The sequence below is a fragment of the Alligator mississippiensis genome, chromosome 1 (assembly GCF_030867095.1).
Source record: "Alligator mississippiensis isolate rAllMis1 chromosome 1, rAllMis1, whole genome shotgun sequence".
NCBI classification, from domain to species: Eukaryota; Metazoa; Chordata; order Crocodylia; family Alligatoridae; genus Alligator; species Alligator mississippiensis.
In genome coordinates this window covers 322,573,440-322,596,751 of record NC_081824.1, presented here as the reverse complement: position 1 = coordinate 322,596,751, position 23,312 = coordinate 322,573,440, and the positions used below count along the sequence as shown (strand labels likewise).

General features: G+C 40.9%; 1 protein-coding gene across 1 annotated transcript in view; it reads right to left on the bottom strand.

Moving 5' to 3' along the window:
• Positions 1 to 23,312, bottom strand: part of AP1S2 (adaptor related protein complex 1 subunit sigma 2) — a 45,298-nt gene that overhangs the window by 17,842 nt on the left and 4,144 nt on the right. Inside the window, exons 3-4 of the mRNA XM_006261073.4 lie at positions 18,875 to 18,983; positions 14,912 to 15,049 (exon numbers count right to left, since the gene is read on the bottom strand). Of these exons, the coding sequence (XP_006261135.1) occupies positions 14,912 to 15,049; positions 18,875 to 18,983 (247 nt within the window). The remainder of the gene's footprint in view (positions 1 to 14,911; positions 15,050 to 18,874; positions 18,984 to 23,312) is intronic.

Sequence of the window (23,312 nt, the reverse complement as noted above, 5' to 3'; positions counted from 1 at the left end):
TCAAAGCACTCTCCAAATACCATCATGCAAATGTTGCATACGGTTAAGCCCATCACCCATAATTTCTCTTTATTATCCTTGCAAGGATTTCATTACGCGTGCAACAGTCTCTGCATAGCACCCATTTAATCCATGCCACCAAAATGGTAAATTTGGTAGTTACCAATAATTTAGATGGCGGTCAAAAGGGCTAATGCCTTAGAATGCTCTTAATCATAAGATATCCTCAGACAAACCTCCCCAGTCTTCATTCTGGCTCTACAAATACAAAATCAGCAGTGAAAATTTTATAGTGACTACTTCAATAAACTATTTACAGCTGGGTTTAAGTATTACTAGGAAAAGATTTCTGAACTTCACACAAAAATAAATTTCATTACTTATGACACTAACATATTTCAACTGCTACTGATTTTCAAGGAAATACATCATTTCATTAGATTAGCCAAAAGTTTATTGTTGAAAAGAATCCAACTAGCAAAGATATAGTGAAAAACATAGGTTATAGGATTCAATAAGTTTCTTTTAAAAAACAAAAACAAACTCGCATTGGTTTATAAGATGTTTTAACATAGAAATACAATGTTTTAGTTTAAAGGTAAAGGTATTTTAGAACTTTGAGATTTATGGTCAGCAACTCGCTCCTGATGGCACGTATATACTGTCAAAGGTCCATACTAGAAAGCTCAATGGCTTTCCATGCAGGCTTCACCCCAAAACAGATGTGCTACAACCAGCTTAGTTCAGTTCTGGGCATACTGAACTAGCATGACTGCTTACTAGCATGCACCCACTGGTGCACTAGGGTGACTACAGTACATCCATTTTGGGTTGTAGGATAAAAACAGTGAAGATGTCATGCTTATCTGTAGCACTCTTCTTTGCTGGTGTATACATGCCATAAACTTTTTCTTACAAGTGTAATATGACTTATTCACTATTACAACCATAAGTATTTAAAGACTAATCAGGTAAGAGGCTAACACAAGAATTTGCATATATTTAATTCCCTGTGACTGAACTGTACACAGAAAATTAATTTACTGGTAATACTTCTTTAATGAGAGCAACACTAGTATAAAGCAAAAAATGTTTCACAAGTTCACTTAAATACCACACTACCACCAATGCAGTTTAGACAAAGTATTTTAATCCAAGTCATGTACCTATGTTTTTCAACACTTATCCTGTGGTTAGTATTACCAACAGCCAAGTTTTATGTGGGGGAAGAGGGCCATTGCAATTATTTTAGACTTCAGTGCCAGATGCAGAAATGTAATGGTAGATGGCTTAATATGCAAGTATCACTTCATTATCAAATTACTTAGATTAAGAAAGAAAATTACTTTTAAAAAATTGGTAAACAGTCCTTTTCAGCAAAATTCTTTTCATGCTTTAAGTTATAAAGGCTCTCTAGCACAAAACCTTAAAATATGCAATTAATTTTAGCAAGTCTTTAAAAACTCCAACTTGGAGATTGAACAAGGAGATTTACAAGTTTCTTCTCCTTAGAAACAGGCATAACAAAAACTACAGATCAAAAACAACAAGTTACAATGTACTTAAAGCTGCAGAAGATGCAGGGTGTGTCTACAGCAGGGGCAGGCAATTATTTTGGCTGGAGGGCCACTTAATGAGTCTTGGTAAGCTGTCGAGGGCCACAAGGGTAGCCCTGCCCCCTGGTAGGTGCTCTGCCCCCTGGTCACCATCTTGAGATATGAAGTCCCACCTCTAACCCCAACCTTTGCCACCAGAAGTCCCTCCCCTTGCATCTGCTGAGAAAAGTACTCGTTTTGGGAGAACAGGGTTGCCATCTTGGAACCAGAAAAAAAACAAACAAATCACTAAAAGTCAAAACAAAGTCAAACACCTACTATATTTTAATTATAAAAAAAAAAATCATCATGATTTGTGTTTGCATAGTATATATAGGAGGTGATTGCATAATAACTCAAAAATAAAAAAAAGTCTTATTCTTGTATAGTGTGTGTAGGGGAATGTGTGGGGTGTGGTTGGGGATGGGGGTGTGTGGGAGGAATTTGTGAGGGGGTGTGGCTGTGTGTGGGTGGGAATAGGGTATGTTGGGGGGTTATATGCGGGCGGGGGGAAGGGTGCGAGTATGTAGCATTCGTGGGATGTGGGAACCCACCACATCCCCCGCCCCCATGGTGCACACCCCACCACACGTGGCAGCAGCAGCAAGCAGCGGGAGCTCAGGGCTCTCATGGCCGGCATAGGTGCTGATACCCAGCAGAGCAGGGCTCCAGCCCATGCTACACATGTTGGAAAGGAGCACAGCAGGGTGGCCCACTTGTATTGCACAGGGCTCCCTGCCATGCGGGTCCCAGGACTCCACTGAAAGTGGAGGGGAGCCCTGCACCCTGGTTCCCGGCAGAGTCCTGGGACCAGTATGGAAGAAGGCAGCAAGGGCAGTTGGCTCCATAGTGCAGGGCTTCCCCCGGTGGTGTGCAAGTACAAGTGCTGAGAGCTGCACGTGCATGACAGGGAGCCCCATTCAATAGAGACGGGTGTGCTCCTTGCCATCTTGTGCATCCCTTTGAAGCAATGGGAACCAAGGCAGGAAAGCAATAAATAAAGAAAAACAGCAACTGAATTCTCACTTTAAGTGGGAAAGAAAAATGTTGGTTGGGCAACATGTAAAACCAGAAAGGACCAGTGACTTGGGCATTCAGGAAGTCATGAAAAGCGACTACCTTATTTTTCATCCCTTTCCTACCCTAGAATTAAAAGCTTATTTAGAAGCTTAAGTTAAATGTTTGTTTTTTTAAAAAAGAAAATACCTGTCTCTCTCCATCTTGGCATGTCAATGCTTGTTTTGGCAAATCCATTTTTTCCCCAGAAGTGCCTTGACAGCATTGTCCTCAATCTCTAGAGATTAGTAGGTTATGTGCTTTAAAAAAGCCTTCTTTCCAGGAACAGAGCATAATGTTCTTGGTCTGTCCTCCATTCTGGGAAAACTAAAACTGAGAGAACTTCAGCCTCTGTGCATGCTGTTTCTGCATGTGTCGAGGCAGTTTCTTAGACCTTTACAATCTTCTCAACAGATTTGCCTCTCCCAAAATTGTATTTATTGCATCTCCCTTCTCTCTCTCTCTCTTTTAAGTTTTTCTGGCATGGAATTGGGTGTCAAAATTTGGGTGTTTGAATGAAAAAATACAAGGAAATAAAATTGATTTTCTGAAATTTAACATAATTAAAAATGAACTGGGAAATAAATGCCTGCAGGTTATATATGCCATATGGAAAATCCTGCTTCATTAGTGTTAAATTTAATTTTTTAGAACAGGCAGCCATGCAAAATCAAGGTGATACAAGAAATCTCTATTACAATTGCTTCCTATTTAAAGATTATTAAGAATGATGCATTACTATAACGGAGTCTTTACCATCTGAAAGCTACAAAGTAGCCTCTGTGGTATGAGCCCCAGTTTCAGTAAACAGCATGTACATCAGGAGGAACGCACCCCCCACCCCTCCCAAAAAAACCCCCAAAACCAAACCCCTACCATGACAGTTAATAATTATTATGTTACTGCACACCTGTTAAGGACGGACTCTTTCTGCAAACTGAACTACTAGTTTGTCCCTAGAGATGCTTTGTTCCATAAGAGGCTAGAAGCACGTCAGGACAACGTGAAGATGCTTGCAGTGTTATTGTATGTACATTGTTTCGAGAATTTCAGTCAGTGGAGCTGTCATTCAGTGATTTTACTAAACATACTGACTGACTGGAGAAGGCCCTGCTTTACTGTAAGGCTACTATATTTTGTCTTTCAAATCTGATGCTTCAAACAGAATGACACTCCTTTATAATCTGCATTTCATTAAAATGTGTACTTCTCTTGAAAGATGCAGAACTGAAAAGAAGAGTAATTAAAATTTCAACTCTGAGGAGAAGGGGTGGGGGATAAAACTAGTTTTTCTTCCAACTCCTTTTCATATACAAGTGATATTTCCCTAATGAATTTACATCTAAATTATGTATTCACATATATATATTTATGTATTCAAATATGTATTCAATATATAAGGCTACAAAACACTAGAGGGAAAACAAACCATATTTGTTCTTCAGCTAGATCTTGGTGGGGTTTTTTCTTCCCTTCTGTTTTAGCTTATGTGAGGTGTCAGGGATTTTCTCTATGTATGTGTATATCTCTACATGGCACAAATTAGAGCTGTGTAAACATAAAAGAGCAGGTTAGGGTACCAGAAACTGTTTAGCCAGGTTAGTGCATCATCCCCTTTGGATTAATTAGCCCTGTCAGGAAGCAGAGTCTATTAACCTGATGCTTTAGCTGAGCTACTGTGGCCATATTGAATCTGATACTCCAGCTCTGTCTCACATCACTAAACAGCACTGCATTGCACCCTGTAGAGCAAGGGAGGGCAAAATACAGCCCACGGGCTGGATCTGGCCTGCCAGGCAATTTGATCTAGCCTGTGGGTGTCCACCAACTAATTTGTACCCTGGCTATCTTGCACACCTCGCTTCCAACCTTTTGGGTGGAAGGGCCTGGCCCAGCTAGCATACAGCTTCTGGGCAGGGCTGCTTCTGCTACTGTTGTAGCCTCCAAGGGACCTACATGGCTTCCCTGGCATCCTGCTTGCTCCAGGCAGGGAAGCAGCGGCGGGGTGGGGAAGGGGGTTACAGCTGGGCGGGAATGCAGAGCATGGGGCTGAGGCAGGTGGGAGTGTGCGCAGGGGGCAGCGGGAGTGCAGAGCTCGGCTGTGCATGATGTGGATGTTAGAAAGGGTGGGGGGGAGATAGGACCCCCCCCCCCCACACACACACCCCCCTCCCTTGGCTCACAGCCCCTACCACAAGTGCCTGCTGCCGCCATTGGTGGTCTGCACAGGCTCTGATACCTGGCAGTGCATGGCTCCATTGCTGCTTCAGGCTTATGCACCTTTCTTCCGTCCTGGGTGCATGAGCCCAAAAGCTTGTGGAAAAAGACAATTTTTTTGCTATTTCTTAGTTGGTCTAATAAAAGGCATCACCTCTGAACCAAGAGTTCTAGATTTTTCAATTTCTTTTTGTCTTAGTGCTCATGAGCAGGTCACAAGAACAGCTCATCCACTAACAACAATAAGGTCATTTATTTTACATAGATACTATATTAATATAGTGACCCCCAAGATGGTCTTCCACTCTTTTAACTGAGAACTGTATTTGTCTTTAGTGATCAATGTATTAAATACTTAGCAGAGATTTTACTGTATATCTGGCATTTAAACAACCAGAATACTTTACTAACAGGAATTTCCAGCCATCTGGCCAGATGTGGGGAGGAGCAGGGGAAAGCTCGCACGCAGAGGCTGCTGTCACCACCCCGCACTGTTGCTGCTCCATATGTGGCTGCTGCCACCCTGCCCCTCCCCCCCCACTCCGCCAGCCAGACACCGGGGGGGGGGGGGGGGGGGGAGGGGGAAGAAAAGCTTGCATGTGGCAGCTGTGCTGCCGCTCTGCATGTACTGCCCTGAGCACCGCTCAACCATGCTGCCATCGCTCCATGCTGCACCCTGCAGCAGCCGTGTGCAGCTGCTGCCACCTCCACCCCCATGTTACCTTAAAACCCTGCCGGGTTATTTCAGATAACAGGAGTTTTTACATAACCAGCAATCCCCTTACCCCAGGGATGTCAGATAACAGAGATTTTATTGTAACAACAACATGATTCTTTAATATTCCTATGATTTCTGCCTGTGCATACTCCTATTATTTATTCACCCTAGATGCTAGATCTCCTTCTATTAGACACATTGTGGACCTTTTTATGGTAGCTTCAAGAATAGTGGAAGGAAAGCACATTAGAGAATTTATACAGGACAGCTTCTTTAAGCAAATCCAACTACAAGGAAAAATATGCTCAAATCAAAAAAGTTTTATGGAAAGATTATTAGTCCCTTCTTGTGAAGTCACACTTCTGGAGCCCAATATTTACCCTATTGGGCTGGGCCCCTCTAAAGTCAACAGGATTTCAAGCCACAGGTGAACCCACAACTCAGCACTGCTCAGTATAAGTATGTACTCCAGATACCCTCAACAAAGGACTCATGGGCTAGTTAGCTCCCCACTCATGCCTTGAACTGGGTGTTCTTGTCACGAGTCCTGGGACCGTCCAAAAATGTATTTGCAGATGGCACACAGAGCAATCTGGTCCAGCTTCATCTCATAGAGAGCAGAGCCACACTAACCAAATGTAACACACTGAGATGACAGAGAGATTTTTAGTGAACCGTCTGGGACCCCATTTGGTAATTATTTGCCAAACATTTAAGGCTGGTGAAGAAACAGGAATCACTGCAAATGGGAAATGAAGGTGCAACTCAGCTGTGGGAGTCAAGAGGGAGTCAGAATGTATGCAACGCAGTGGCTTACCATGACTTTAAAAAGAGTCAGCATTGAGGGGGGAATGCAGTCAATGGGCACTACCATGCACCTTCTCAGCAGGGATCCCAGTTTTCTCTGATAAAAAAAAAAAAATTCCCCAATTACCCAGCAGGGGGAAACCCATGACCACTAAGGTGGCTTTCCTAGTTGCACGGGAAAACCAGTTTTTGGCAGGGGGTAGGTACCTGACTGGGATAATACATAGATAGCCTCCCACTTTCACTTCCAGTGGGAAGACTTTGGCTAAACACCAACTTTATGGAAATGGGAGACTCCTCCCTAGCTTGCTCCTGTGGCCATCCGGTTGAGGGAAAGCAAAACTCAGGGGTATCCAAACCCCAAGGCTCCAGGCTTGAGCCTACATATAGGATGCCCACCAAAAGATTTGGAAGCATCTGAAGCCCCAGGTTGGGGGTGAAGAATGCTTGTCGGTACCAGGGCCACATATGGTTCCTGAACGACTCACAGATTTGGAATTGATAAGGCTGATTTGGCTTGGAACACAAAAAAAATTTCCTTAAAAAACACAACCCCCCAATTTTCAGATTAAAAAAAAAAAAGTAACCCAAATTTCACATTTTTCCATGATTAAAATGAAACACCACATTATACATATATGGATCCCTTCTTATCAGATGGGCTGCACTAACCTATCCTTGTGGTAGGTTTCCAGAAGCATGTTTGCCTAATATGGCCCATCTGATTTATAGTCATGCTCAGTCTTGGCTGCATTTAATCAACTTCATAGTTGGTTTCCATGACTTAGAACATGCTACTTTTGGCAACCATTTAATGAGAGACAATGTCCTTAATGAGGTTTCCTTGTATACGGATGTAAGACAAGGGGCTCTCCCCACATGCTGATTGGAGGAAAAAACCTTGTCTTGTATTCAAGTAGATACAGTAACTGAATAACAATCCAATTAACATTACAGAAAACATGCCTGAAGTTTTCATAAGCAGGATCTCATCCAATATTTTACGGTATCTTTTGGTCCACAGAAGACAGATAAACATTTTTTCAATAATTCATAGTATGTAACTAATATCTGTCTAACTGGTAAGTCAAATAATTGAATTCTCAATTTGAGTCAAAATTATTGTAGTCTGGCTTTGAGTAAAAGTGTGTGAAATAAATTACCTGATCTCAAATAAAAAGTAGTAAAAATAACCCTACCTGCTCCACAATAAGTATCTTCAGATACTTCTAACCCTTAATAATGAAAACAAGAACAACAGTAGGGCCAACCTTTTTGGCAGGTGTGCCACAAATTAGCCCCACAGCCTCCCCAAGTGCCATTTCAATCCCTTTCCCCGGGCGGATCAGCTGCTCTGCTTTCTGCTCCTTGCCCTATCTGCCACTGCATTGCCTGTCCCCTCCCTGTTCTTTGGTCACAGTTTGGCTACCCCTGAGTCATGAGAACTAAGTACAAAGACCCAGGAATCATCTAACCTAACACCAAAATGTGAATTTAAGGAAATTTGAGTAGGTTTGCATTAACTGGATTGCAGTAATTTATTTGTGGGTAGGTTGTAATACAGCACTTATTTCCACAGTATTTGAGCATTTCAAACTTTAATGGATGTATTTAGCAACAAGCACTAAACAACAAGAAAAAGAGAAGTTTGCTTAAGGTTTCGGGAGATGTGGCAGAACAAGAACAAAAGAACGGAACCAAGGTTTCATATCCCAAATCAACACCTTAATTCAGAAAAATGTTATGTCTTCTATTTGGTCAGGATACCAGGATCGACACATCTACTTGCCTAAAATGCCATAAAATCTCCAAGGCAGACAAGGTTCTTTGGGTAAATCTGGTATCTTTTATTAGACCAACTTAAATAGTTGGAAAACAATTATTCAGCAAGCTTTCGGGTTCAAAAACCCTTCATCAGGCTAAGGAAGTTACTGCAGGTGGTGCGTGCTCTTCCTGGATCTTCCATCCAGGAAGAACACACCAACTGCTGAAAGTTGGTCTAATAAAAGATACCAGATTCACCCAAAGAACCTATGTCCTTAGACCAACACGGCTACAACCTACACCTCTATAAAATCTCCAATAAGCACAACTAGTAAGGACTTATGTTTCACATCTGAATCTAAAAGTAGAGCAAGTTAGTTATCCATGTTAGTGTGAAGCCAGGCATAAGATAGGGCATGGTGGCATCTTAAAGACTACATGGTTCAGAGAGGCACAAGCTTTCATAGGCGACAGCCTACTTTGTCAGATACTGCCTGATCTATACTTCGAGAGTACTGACAAAATACAGTGTTGTCCATGAAAGCTTATGCCTCTCTGAACCAGTTAGTCTTTCAGGGTGTTTACAAATGTGGAAAAAAAACCAAAAACCCAGTGCTTTACTTTCAGCTCAAGACGCCCCCATGCCCAGTGTAGTGCGTGTCCAGAAAAGAAATCGTGTCAATTTAACCCAGCTCCCCAGTGTCTATATAGCTAGCGCGCTTCAGCAGGGCTTTTTGGTACTTTTATCTAATAGCTGACTTAATCAGCTATTAGATAAAAGTGCCAAAAAGCTCCATAGAAGCACACTAGCTATCCAGACGCTGGGGAGCTGGGACACGATTCCTCTTCCAGTAAAGTGCTGTTACATTCCTAGAAATATAAACAAAAGAAATTTTCTACGAAAGCATAAAATTAAGCACATGTGTAAGATTTTAAAAGACCGCTCTCTACAGATGTGACATTTTGTCCCAGTTTGACTTCAACAGACATTATGTAGTCTTTAAGATGTGTTCCTTTTTTGTATCAATATGTGCAAGACTGTGCTAGATATCAATATTATTATTCAAGACTACTACTATCACTTATTCTTTCATGTTTAATAAATAAGAACAACAGGGAAATGTACCTGCCTACAGACTCAAAAACAGTATTTTACTAGTTCACATTTGAAGGTTACAGATGCAAGAATTCTGGCTTTTAGAGTTATGTAAGTGAAAGATTCAATTCAGAAACTGATTTTTAAGTACCCTTCACCATGGAGAGCTGCTCACTCAATACTGTACAGGGTGATGGAGAGCTGCTCACTCCATACAGGTTTGTTTTTTTTAAAACCTGTTTATTCACCTACATGAAAACCTCTCAAACAATCACTCAAGGGACCAATAAAAAAAAATAAAAAAAAGACAGGTTACCATTTTACACAGATGAGGAAAATATTTATGCTAGCAGCTACTTGTGGGGGATCTTTCTATAGGTTTCAGTGTTCCAGGACTGTTTGTTTTAAAAATTGCTATTGCTAGTATTATTTTTATGCAGCATTGTTATTCTCTTTATAAGCAGACAGTCCTACAGCCAATATATATAGCTGTTTTCTTTTAATCAAGTTTCCAGTTGAGAAGTTCTCTCTGATAGGAAATTCTTGTGGCATAAGTAGGAGTATTCAAGAATCCCCTCTACTTTCAAAACAAATTAAGCAGCATGTGTTTAACTTTTGAAATGTAGAGATAATAGGAAAAAAGCTAAATGGGACTCTGTACTACTTCTTCACATGCAAGGACAAGTTACCACTAACTTAGGATGCAAGATACTTTAAAACATTAAAAGTAACTGCTGCACAATTTGAATATCACACATGCTTTAGTAATATTTTGTTAAGAACGTAATATTTCCACGTAAGAAAGTAGGGGGGAAAAATTTACCATCTATCAAAAGACTGACTCACTGGCCTTACTGGTGGGTTTTAACTGAAAAAAACCGATACATCAGTCCGCTATCTGATCGGTACCAATATAAAGAAAATCTGATACCAGCTGATGGCAGGTGTAAGTCCATTGTGGTGAGAGGGAAGGGGTGTGTGTGTGTGTGGGGGGGGGGGGGGAAGGTCAATGCTTCTTGTGGTGAGGGAAGGGGCAGGTGCTGCCCAGGTGGGGGGTGGGGGCATGGGACAGCCGTGGGTGGAGGGCAGCTCCCACCGCTGCTTGCACCCCGGAAGGTCGGGGGAACGTGTGGCCCCGAATATGTGTAGCATGGAGCAGGCTGGAACTGCAGGGTGGAACTGGTGCTGTGCGGGGCTCTTCTTGCCGGGCGCTGGGCTCAAAGTGGGCTCCTGCAGCAGTGGGAGGAGACTACAGCCACCCCAAATTTTACCACAGCTCCGCTCCCAGCCCCACACCACCGCCCAGTGCAGCTGTGGCTTTTTCTGGCATTTGGGTGGAGGTGGGGCGTTCAGTTGGGGCAGCACTAGGTGGCAGCATGGGGCTGGGAGTGGAGGTGCGGCAAAATTTGGGGTGGCTGCAGCCTCCTCCCGCTGCCGCCACAGCCCACCTTGAGCCCAGCGCCCAGCAAGAAGAGCCCCACTCAGCACCAGTTCCACCCTGCAGTTCCAGCCTGCTCCATGCTGCACAGATCCGGGGCCACATGCTCCCCTGACTTTCCAGGGTGCAAGCAGCGGTGGGAGCCACCCTCCCCCCCAACAGCTCTGTCCCCTGCCCCCTCCCTCACCACGGGAGGGGGCAGCACCTGCCCCTGCCCCCTCCCTCACCGCGGGAGGCATTGACCTTCCCTCCCATGCCCCTTCCCTTCCACCAAAATGGACTTACCAGCTGATGGCAGGTGTATCAAATCGGTATTGGCCAATATGCCTCCTTAAATATCGGCTCCAAAATCTTTATCAGTGCACCCCTACTTATTTGTAAACTGTTTCTCTGACAACTCGGTGGGCAATACCAAAACACAATGTTATCAATGGAGGGGACCAAGAAAAGTAAAACATTGGGTAAGAAGAAATCAAACATACACAGGAGAAGAATATACAAGTCTCCACAGTCACAGAGAGACTACATCTAGCAGTGTTTGTAGGAGGCCACAAGACGAATGAAAGCTTACAAACTGTACACTGCCAGAAGTACCCAAAATATAAGCAACTCCTGAAAAACTGCCCTAGGAATACAAATAGATAAGCCTAGTAAGGGCCCATAAACTCTTCAATAACTCAAGTCTGGGCATATTTTTCTTTTTAATATTATTCAGAACAACCAGGACAATTCAGAACTCCCATTAAGGAGTCCTTCTCTGAAGAAACCACTTAAGGTGTGTGAAATGATGTTCCTTTGTGGATAAGCATCTTTTCATCTTCAAAACACATGTTCAGTTTTTCCATCTTCAAAACACTTTAGACAAGTTAACTTATTAATGATACTTTTAATAAGTAACTTATTAATTTTCTTATCATGTGAAATTATTTATTAGGTAACTTAATACAGGGCTCAAGGAAAGCCTTTAGCTTTGTGTTGTGTTATGCACACAAGGAATAGACATGGAAAGAAAAAAGCATTTCCATGTTAGAAAAACCTGGCAGAACCCAAGAAATGCATTTCGCTCTTTCACACTTTTGAGCTATGTGGAAAAGGAAAAATTACCCAATCTATAAAATTCTTCAGTGGGAACACTATTTCAATATTCTCTTTTAACAGACTGTTTACTAAAATAAAATTAAAAAAAAGATCCCCCATACCAAACTGTAAATTTGTTTAAAACCTATATAAAAAGTCGTGTTTTTTTTTTTCTTTAGCTAAAATACCAATGAAGTAGAAGATCAGGTCTCAAAAGCCTGCCATTTTGTATTCCATAGATATGATGAATCTATTACATGGTAAGAAAAAAACCCAACAACTAAATTTACATTTCTTTCACCATCAGAGCAAAATAAACCCTGAAAGCAGTAAGGTTGTTACACAATTGTTCCACTCAAGCAAAAGTTAATCCTTGAGAGAGCATAAAAGAAGTCAGAAGGAAAACCTAATTAAAAAAAGATTACTGAAAAAAAGAAAAAAAGAGAGGGAAGATATCTTCACAATGCTCACATACTAACATTCATTTCTAATGGTAGAACATTTCCACCGCTAGAAATTATTCTGAGAGAAGCAGCAGTGCAGACATTCAAGTTGACAACCACTCTGCCTCCCCTGCTCCCTGAGCCTTTCGCAGACCAGTGACATCTGGGGAAAGTGTGCCTGCTCCATTCCTCCTGTATCTGGGAAAAAGTCAGGCCAAAACTCTCTCTCCACTTTTCACACTGGGGACAATCACTGTTCCCTCCGTTCAGCTCCTGGTATCCAAACGGAGGGAGAGATGAGGCAAAGCTCCCTACCTACTCCGCACTCAGGTATCTGGAGCAAGAAGCAGGTAAAGAGCAGGACTAAGCTCCCAGTGCTCAGGAGCTGAGCAGAGTGACAGGGCAGTTTCCTGCCCACTCCTCACACCAGGGACCTCAGGACGTGAGGAGCCAACAGGGAGCAGTTGTTCTTTTTCCTTCCCATCCTGTTCTACAGAATCCCATTCTCAGAGACATGGAAGCCTTTGCCTCATTGCTCCACTTCTTCCAGTCCCTAGGAGGACTTAAGCTGGAGAAAAGTGGTGGGGGGGATATAAATATTCATTCTCCCAGAGCTAACTTTTACCTGGTTGGAGTCAGCTTACTTTTCTTCCAGAACTGTCATTTTTGGTCCAGAAGAAGGAAAAATCAACTTTTGTACAATTCTGGTTCCTACTGTACATGAAACTGTACATCTGTACATGGCCAAAGAAAGCAAGCGCTATATACTGTAATTTGGAAGTGGAATTATTTATAGAAGAATGAAGGCGTAAGCCTCATGGAATAATTAATGAATAAATTCTGTATTCCATAACAATAAATGGCATTGTTAGAGTGCCAAATCCAGCCAGAATAGGGCAAATAGCCCTATAAAATCAATCACTTCTTATTAGGAAAATCCTGTCTACAAGGATAATGAGAGGAAGTTTCAAAACACATCCTGAAGATCAATATAATTATCTACTTCCCAGAACAATAATAGAAATAGCATCTCTGCTGTGAACACCTAGTATGTCTTTCATTTAAACCAGATGTGTAAAACATACAGCCCAGGAATGAAGGAGTGGGGACAGGTGTTTGTATCCCCATGTCAGCTTCATATTGCTGCAGAGGGGTGTTACCACTATAGCCCCTACCACCAAATTTACCATTCCCCAATGCTGGTGGCCACAGGAATCTTTAGCATTCAGTGACAAGGATATGTAGCAACAGCTACCAACATCTTTCCCTGCATTAGCTGAGACTGACATGGGGCTGCAAGTCCACATTAACCCCCTGGTTACTGGTCATGCTGACACCTCCCCCTGAAGCAGCAACTGGCCCTGGTGGCAAGGCTTTTTATTAGAGCTGCTGGATCCCTGGCAAAAGGCAGACCTCTGGCAGCTCCAGCAACACTGTGGGCAGAATCTAGCATCACCCTCGGGCACCTGCAGCCCAAGAGGCCAGATTGGTTTGGACACCCTTGATTTAAACTAACTGGATTAACAAAAGATAATTAAATATTGCGGAGGTAGAGAATATAGAATGCAATCTTGTAACTTAACAATAAACTGTTCATGGGGTAACAGTACGGGTAAAAGAGGAGAAGCTTGGGAACATGGAGTGTTCATGACACACTGGTCACTTGGAGTATCCAAGTAACCCATTAAACGGTCGCAATAGAAAGCTAGAATATTATTTTACTCCTCCCTAGCTAGCACCTTGTAGCAAGGAGTCTCAATGTATTTTACAAAGCTTAAAAAGTTCACAGTGCCTGCTAAGTGAGCACAGACTGGTACACACAGCAGTCAAGTGATTTTTCAACATCATACCACAAGTCAGTGGCAGAATTTACATTCAAAGGTTCTATCAGCCTAATACTGTAACCTCAAGACTATAGTAGGTATATACAAAGAAATACTGAGAACATGGGGGAGAGTAGGAGTGGTGTTTACATTTTTTTTCTACTAGGATTTTCCTGTACAATAGCTACAGTAACTGTTTTCTAAGCTACAAATTTCAGAAAATTTACATTTCAATCAGTCTTTCAAAATCAGAAATGAACAGTGAAAATATCCAATTATCATATCTGATACGGAGTAAAAAGTTAAATGATTTTCTACTTCATATTATATTTCTATAACTAATTACTACAACTATTATACTAACTTTGCAGTACATTTCTACTTTAAATCATCTACTGTATTAGAGACGCACTGTCTTTAGAACAGTCAATATTAACTATACCTTAAAAAGAGTCTCAAAGAAGAGAGTCTAGCTTCTGGATTTCAGCAATGAAATAGTAGAGAAGCATACATGCATCAGATATGACAAAAACTAATGATAACTATCAAATTGATTAAAGTTTAATAAGAAAAATCAAACATGAATAGATTAAAAGAGCAAAATATATTATTTCCTGTTAGAAGCATGAAAAAGCAGCTTGCATGTAAATTTTCAAAGCTTTAAACATATGTAAAGAAAATCATTCAATAGTTTATATATGCATGTACTAGTTATAAAGTGAAGACTACTGTACTACTACTGCACAATTAGAAAAATTAACAGGAGATTACATGCTAAGCATGCTCAAAGGCACTTTCTACAACTATAAAGAGAGAGTCTTCTCTAGCCATAGCACAGCATGCTGCTGTTTAGGCAAGAGAAGTACCATTTCCTTACCTCCTGTAACAGATCTGCCTGCTCAATGGCTTTTAGAACATTTTTCTTGGAAGTCTCTTGAACTTCCCCTCCCAAAAGGAACTCATCAAGAATAAAATAGGCTTTTTCAAAATTGAAGATGATATCAAGTTCACACACCTGAAAGGTATAGTAAATGTTGTTATAGATACAGTTGTTATCACTGCCTATTAAAGTAACCTAATGCTTTATAAGATTGTGTTTTCATTACCAAAGTTCAACTAATCAAGCTGAACTTTCCATATCTATAACCAGTCACATTTTTGGAAGATGTCAGTCAAAAGCATTCAGCGAGTTGTTATACGAAGATTCATAAAATATGCCTCATTTTGTCAATGCCTATTAAAGTAACCTAATGCTTTCCATAAGGTTTTGTTTTCTTTACCAAAGTTCAGCTAATCAAGCTGAACTTTCCGTGTCTATTACCAGTCAAATATTTTTTGGAAGATGTCAGTCAAAAGCATTCAGTGAGTTGCGGTATGAAGATTAATGAAATGCACTTCATTTTGTCAGTGTTAAATTCCGGGAACTTGATCTCTGAGAAACTCTAGTACCCCTCTGTTTGAAGCATTACATTGACAGGTTGCCAAGGGTAGTCTTTGTCATGGATCTTGCTGCTCTCAAGACAATCCAAACTTGGTCGGGTTATAAAGCTCATAAAAGTCACAATTCTTATCTGCTTCATAGAGACTTTCTAGAGTTTCCCAGCTAAAATGCAGAATGTCTGCACTCAACAGGCTCAGCCAAATGCTGCAGGAAAGTAAGTACTATAATTTTCCTTGAAATTGCAGGTTAGGTTGGGGCCAGTCCAGTGTCAGAACCAAAAGCAAGGAAACTCTTTTTGAGTCTGCAATCTCTCCTTCTGCTGTGGCCCAGGAAGCACAGAAGAGGAAGTTGGCCAATTTAAATGCAGACAGGTCAAGAGCTTCTTGAAGGCAGGGACTAAATTGCGGGGAAAAGCTAGGAGCTGCCACACACAACTAGGACTGGAAGGCAGGGAACTGGAAGGAGACAGGAAATGGCTAGGCAAGGAGAAAGAGTCAGGTATGGGGATACTGTGATTCAGACTTGAACAAAAAAGGAGACCAAGAATTTATTGAATTTTAAGATCACTTAGTCTGACCTCAGAGGAGACTGACTGTCTAAGCAAAGCAATAGGAAGTTATAACAGGAAGCAGGTTGCAGGAGTTGCCAGACTGATGAACAAATTGCAGAAGAGACTAGAAGCCAGCTGGTATAAGAAAGATCTATCTGATGATGAGCCAGGGTGCAATGGGAGAACTGAGAGTGGCATATGGAACAAAGCTCAGATGCTTAAAAATATGTACGCAGAAACGGAGTTAAGTACCTAGTGAGATTTTGCAAAAGCATATGTTTACATGCTTAGGTCCTTTAAAAATCTGGTTGAAAGATTAGTATAAACAGTGGTAGGAAAGATGAAGAGCCTTGCATGGAGGCTAAGACTAAAGGCAAGAGGGATTAGATGACAAGCCAGGATAGAACTAAGCAAAATAAAATTGGCCGAGCAAGGAGACTGGATGCAAGAACTACAGTTGAATTAGTGCTTGCTAGAATACTCATCTAACACATAATCCAAAATAGAAATGGTAGAATTTGAGTCTCACTGTTCTCCTGTTCCCCTCTTGTCAGTAAATGAACTGTCCAAGGGTCTACCCAGATACTAGTACTGAAGACAGCCTCCTATTCAGTTACTCTGTTACTTCCATCAGTGGAAGCTGGTGTGGCAGACCTACAGATTCCAACCCTGCTAATTGCTTGTTGCTATCGATATTATGCTTTAGGAGGCAATTTGGGGTTTTTTGTTTGCCTATTTTTTTAAGCAAGGAAACTATGCATGAAAAAGACATCAAGCAAGAGACCATAATTAAAGTTGCAGAAATCAGCACTCAAAAAAACCAGGAAACAACAGAACAAAGATAGCCAGTGCAATTGTAATTCAGTTTACTCGTGAATAGGCTTTATGCTACAGTCTTTAATTACATCATCACATTCCAGTCTCCCACTAGACCTAGCTTTGCTCAGTGCTCAGGGCAGGACTGGTATGCAAATAAATCAGACCTGTGTCATGAAAAAAAAATCCCAGAAGACACCTGCCTCACCTGTTAAGGATGTTTTAAAATGGAACAAAATAGGTAGAAACTGCAGGAACAGAAAATGTAGTCTGTTTAAAGCAACTGAATGCTGCCCTTAAATGGATCCTATTCCTGTCTCTGCCACAATTTTTAAGTAGCTTACTTAGCATCACATGACCCCCCTGTAAAAAGTCTGGTTTTTTTAATTAATTATTCTTCTTTCTGGGGTGCCTGAGTCAAGAATCTGAGACTTGATTTGCAAAAATGCTGAGCACTCACAACTGCACCTAAAGTTCATGCGTGCTGTGCTTTGTACAAACTATGCAATGATTAAAACAAGATTTCTCAGAGTATATGAATAGTAGATTGGGCACCCAGAATTTATTAAACACTTCTGATATCAAACTCAGACCCCACATCTGTAAAACAAGGATCTCCCCTCAAGTCTACACAGGTACTAGGAGATAAATTAATATTTCAGTGCTTCACAAACATTGTTATAATAAGCACTACTGAAAAGTCCACAAAGAAATCAGTAATTCTTCAGAGCAGGGGTTAGAGTGCAATAAGACCTATGGCCACACACTGAACACAGAAGAAAATAAAATACTAACTGACTGTTAGGTAAACACTGCCTATTCTGTTCACCAAATATGGCAAGGATCCTATGGAAAGTATAGCATATAATTAAAGACTATCAGAATGCATATACAGAAAGGAGGGTAAATTAAGGCTATGAGATCCTAAATCTAACATCTGATAATTCCAAGTGCTTGATTTTGCAACCTTAACATTCATTAAAGTTTTGTATATGTGTAATAAAGACAACATTTTAGTCCTCTATGTTCTGAGTGTCAAAAATATCAGATGGAATGCACTGGAAATTTAAGACCACTAACAGCTTAGTGTTATATTTTGCAAAACAGGTGCCAAAACATGTAGCCTGTGGGCTGAAAGCAGCCCACAAAAGGTGGTCATCCAGCCTACAGGGCTTCCCATGGGGTTGGAAATTTATGCAGGAACGTGGAAGGGGAGAGTTTAACCCATGTGACTGCCAGAGCCATTGTGTTAGTGGGACCAACACCTGGGGTGTTAACACCACTACTGCTGCTGAAACTCATGATCATGATCACATCATGATCTCTGTTGGGGATGTAATTCTGCAACAGCATTAACCTCCCAGGTGCTGGCCCCACTGACAAAGTGGCTCAAGCAACCATGGGAGTTAATGCCACTGCCACTTGCCCCACTGCTGAATTTTCAGGTCACAATCCCCATTGAGGACATAATTTTGCAACCACTAAGCTAGCTGCTGGGGCAGCCAGATTTGCCGTGTTAGCAGGGCCAGCACCCAAAGGATAACAATGCTGCTGTTCACACAGCCTCCAGCCCATGAAAAGCCCCACTGGGCCAAATGATTTTGCTACCCTCTCGAAAAAAAAAAAACAGCCAAAAGTACAATGTATAAAGATGCTTGAAGTTCCTGTACTATATAATTAGCATTCCCAGAAATAAAATACACTGAATTTAGTTTATTCATGGGAATGTACTTTAACTGCTAATGCAGATACAATAAAATAAGGAACCACTTGGTTCAGTCAGCTCTTTTTAGGCGGCCATTGTTTTAAACATAACAGACTGTATGAACACAAACATGCTTACCAATTTGGCTTGGCAGAAATGATATTAATTTTTATCAGATACATCAGGTACGTGTGTCCAACAACAGAGAAACCACCACTTTTGAAACTGCTTTGTGCTGAGAACAAAATGGCGCAATATATGATAAAACCAAAACACAAACATTTAGAAAATGTTTACAAGTTCTTAATAAGGACAACCACTAACTCACACTGCCAAAATACTTGTCAAGCAGCTCCACATAACGATGAATTATTTCAAGGGTTATTAGTTCATTGTCCTGATCTTCAATAGCACAGCAGAAATAAAGGCTTGCATATCTGCAACAACAAAACAATCTTTATGTTAGCACAAAACATGCACAAAAATTAAATTAACAATCAATTCTTCTCAGCCCTTGGAAATAATATATATGCATCCTGAAAAAAGTGATGTAATAGAGACATCAGCAGTTGTCTCCTCAGTGTATGGCCACTGTGCCCCCTCCTCCCCCCCCCCCCCCGAAGATGGGGGAGCTACCTCTATAAGTTAAAGAAAAATTCAAATTTCCATTCCCTTGTAATCTTTAAATTTCTCTCAAGGTGCTGAGAAGAAAGAAACTAGTTCCAGAGACAACTGGAAAATCTAATGTCATACAAGAAGGTGGTTTTATTTATGCATATTCTTCGCTTCTAAACACAAATGTGAACAATACCAAAAGGACACCAAAAGGTACTCATTGGTTAACCAACTGTATTGGTTGCATAAAAGGAATAACAATTCATAAAAGGAATAACTATTGCTAATTCAGAGAACTAACCTGAAATCCAGGATTATACCTGAATGCTAATTTGATTCATAAGGTTTATATGCTGCCCTCCCCCAAAATGCTCTACCTGGTTTACAATAAAAAACAAGGAAAATTATAAAACAGATAAAACACTAAAATAAAATCAAATTGCCCAAAACTTAATCCTGGCCACACAAATAATGTCCTGCATTGCTTCCAGTAGATGTCAACAAAAATCACCAACAACAATCTCCCAGAAGAGGGAAGCAACTACTCAAAAGCAGCCATTAGAAGTTCATCAGCTGAGAAGCTGGAAAACTTCCAGAGCAAGCTCTGCTACTGCTCTTGACTAGGAGAATAAAAATCAGGAAAATACTATGCTTGTAACAAGGAGAAAGAGTGAGGGGAATTATATGTGGATTCATAATGGCATGCAGATGACTTGCACCTACATTCTATTTTGCAAGAAAGCTCCCTCCATGCCAGGGAGGGATGTCTGGCCATTAAACTGCTGCGTTGTATTTATCTGGATACTTGACTATATGTATCTTTTTACATCGTTCATGGAACTCCCAGGTCTCTCTCTGCTTAAGGCAGTTTGTGGTATAATATCGAACCATGTTTAGATAATGACAGTAGGGATGACTTTCACAATAGCCATTTTTCTTGTGTTTACTGTCTTCTTGATTTACCCTAGTGTATGCAAGCCTGCTTCTACGTCTCTACTTGACTAGTCTGATCAACTGCCTCATCTACACAAAAATTGTACAACAAAGCATCCTATAAAACATATACCTTTATCCTACACCTGGGCTTAGTCTCATTTAGCTAAGTGTGTAAAAACAGTGTTTCTTGAAAGCAAAAGGAAGATCCTCAAAAAAAAAAATTTTCCTTTTGTGAATTCCACTCACCTACATGCCCAGACTATCTCCACATAGGGCATTCCCAGACAGACATACTTTCCACTCAACCATTTCTGCTTAGCTTGTCATCCACCCCTCCTCATCTCACATAACTCCCCTCTCTGTGACTTCTTAGACCCAATTCTGTCTGGTCTGACTGAGACAGAAAGCTGCTCTAGAGTGCCTGTAAATAACAGAACATCGGAGCAGACTTTATTAATCCAGTCTTCCCGAGCATTGCAATTACTGCACTCCAGCCAAGCTCCACATCTCATATATCAGCAGTGAAATAGCGGCAGGGGCGCTTTAACTTAAAGCTCAATTGGCGAATTTTAGATAAAGCACCTCTGCCGCCATTTTGAAGCGTAAGGACACTGATACACAAGACGTTCCAGGTGCTTTAATTAGAGGCACTTGGGGCTGCTCTAATTAAAAGTGCCCCCTCACCTCCCACCCCGAGCATGTGTAAAAATGCCCTTAATTTTTCTATGCAAAGATAACCCCAATCAAATCCCTTCCATCATCAAATCCAACTGAGTTTCTGTTCATTAAAAAAAATAAACACTATGACCTCAACCCCAGTCTCATTCTCTTTTCATTTCTTCCTGCCAAACATTTCCACTTCAGCTCGTGCAATAGACTTCTCACTGAAGTTCTTGACATTTGAGATCTTGGCCCTATGTCTCCTCACGACACTGACTTGCCAGCTCATTTCAGATCTAAAAATGTACCTTCCATTTTCCTTCTGTGCTCTTACGTAGGTACCTTCCTCCCTGTGCTCTTAATTCTAAGATTTCAGCTATATTGTTTACAGCAATTCCAGTAGATCTGGGATTACTTATGCAAAGTTGGCTCATAATCACTTACTTTCCAATGGCTTAGTTTAAAGAGTAGCAAGTAACAGAGGCATCCAATAGGTAATTTCTGTAAATTTAAAGATATGAAACCTTTAGTTTAAGTACATTTATAAGTCTGGAAAGAAAAATATCTACATGTTGCTTTAGCACACTAATTTGAACAACACCCTAACTGCCAGCACTCAAAGCAAATCTGTCTGAACATTTCTATTCTATTACTCAGAACATATGACTTTCCTCCATGTTAAGCTGAACGCCATCTGATTACTATAATGCTCACCTAAACTGTTTTCCTTCCAGCGCTTAAATATAGTTTAGCTTTCATGATAACAGTAGATCTTTACACCAAATCAAGTTTAAAATGTTGAGCCTTAAATTTGACCTAAATATCATTTAATGAGGAAACTTTCATTCAAAAGAGCTTTTTATATCACTCCTTGACCCAGAAATCTTAAAACCCACTGCTTTTACTGCCTAACCATGTATAATCTAGGGCTAGGCCCATGGCTGACCATACATTTTCAATTTAAACCCAGCCTTTAAGAACCTGCTTTAATATAATAAATTATTGTTTAATAAGATCACTTCACATGGAACTTAGGGTTTTTTTGGAAAAAAAAGAACACTTAAAGTTGAACTGAATATTAGAAAGCCTGCCTCCACGGTATTTTCAACTATAAGGTTGGACTAAGGTCAGAGATCCTCATTTGGGTATTTTCAGTTAAGACAGGTATTGACTAAACCCCATTTTTAAAATCTGCAAACTGCAGGGTTTGGGGGTTTGTTTGTTTGTTTTGGGGGGGGGGGGAGAGGAAGGGTATCACATAAATCCTATGGGATTCAAAGCTTCCCTGATGCAAACTAGAAGCACAAGTACTAATTACAATTTGGTGTCTGGCATAATAACACAGTCTTTCAAGATATCCTTCCAGGAGCAAGGATCAGATGACAAGCAAGTCTGAGCTTCTTGAGAAAGATCTGTTATCACGTGCAGGCTTTAAACTGTAGAAGTGCATACCTGAACACAACCACAACTTCAGAGGGTATGCATGTAACCATGAGAATTACAAACAAAAGCAGGTACCCTCATAACTCCCAAATAGTAATGTTTATGCAGTCATACCAGTTTCATAGTCTGGACCTGAAAGTCTCCAAATACATCCCAAGATAGCCAACCAAGAGGTATTTTCTCAAATTTAGAACAGATCTTTTAAAGAATAGAGTACACAAAGGAATAAGTTGATTCTGAATTTATTCTCCCACTGATATACTTAGAGTGACCAAATCTTCCACAGAGAATAACTAATCCCACTGGATCTCGTGGCACCCTGGGTGAGAATCACTAGCAAAGAACTTCGCAGAGACCTGCAACTCTTAGGTAGCATAGGTAGTACCTAGGGTCAAGTACAGCAGTAAAGTACAGGAAAAATGGAAGGAGGCACAGGCCAATGATTCCAAACTAGGGTGCTGCAGCACCCTGGGGCAACTTGAGATCTTTTTAGGGGTGTTGCAAGGTACCACACAGGGTTAGTACTGTTAGGCATGCAAGCATGATTGACAAGATAAACCCAACAATTTTAATTAAGAATCCAGTGTTAAAAAAATGTTGACCTATTGTGGTCTTCCCGAGTTCTCTGCAACAGAAAAATTTCTGTATTATGTTTCCATACTAAAAAATGAGTGAAAACTAAGAACTGGCATTTTCCAAGGGGTGCCATGTACCTAATGAGGGGGGCCTCAAGTCCATAAAGGCTGAGAACTACCAGCACAGGCACTTAGGGTGATTCATTCTTTACTTCCACACTATGGCTCCTGTGAAGTCTCTCTTAAGAACTTGGCATCTAAACCAAGTTGTCTGCCTAGGTAAGCTTTAAAAAAAAGCCGAAAAACTGGAAAATACACAACCCCTCAGTACAGCCAACAGCTTGATTTGGTGCTGAAATTTAACCCAGGCCTCCCACCTGCCAGGCAAATGTTCTAATCACCAGGAGGCAAAGTTACCTTTTGCTCCTGGCTGTCTTTTGTGTTGCCCTTTCAACAGTGGCCTGCACATAGTCCTCCTGCTGCAGGACAAAAAAAAAAAAAAGGGTAGTGTGCACTCAGAGCAGAAGTTAGGTGGCT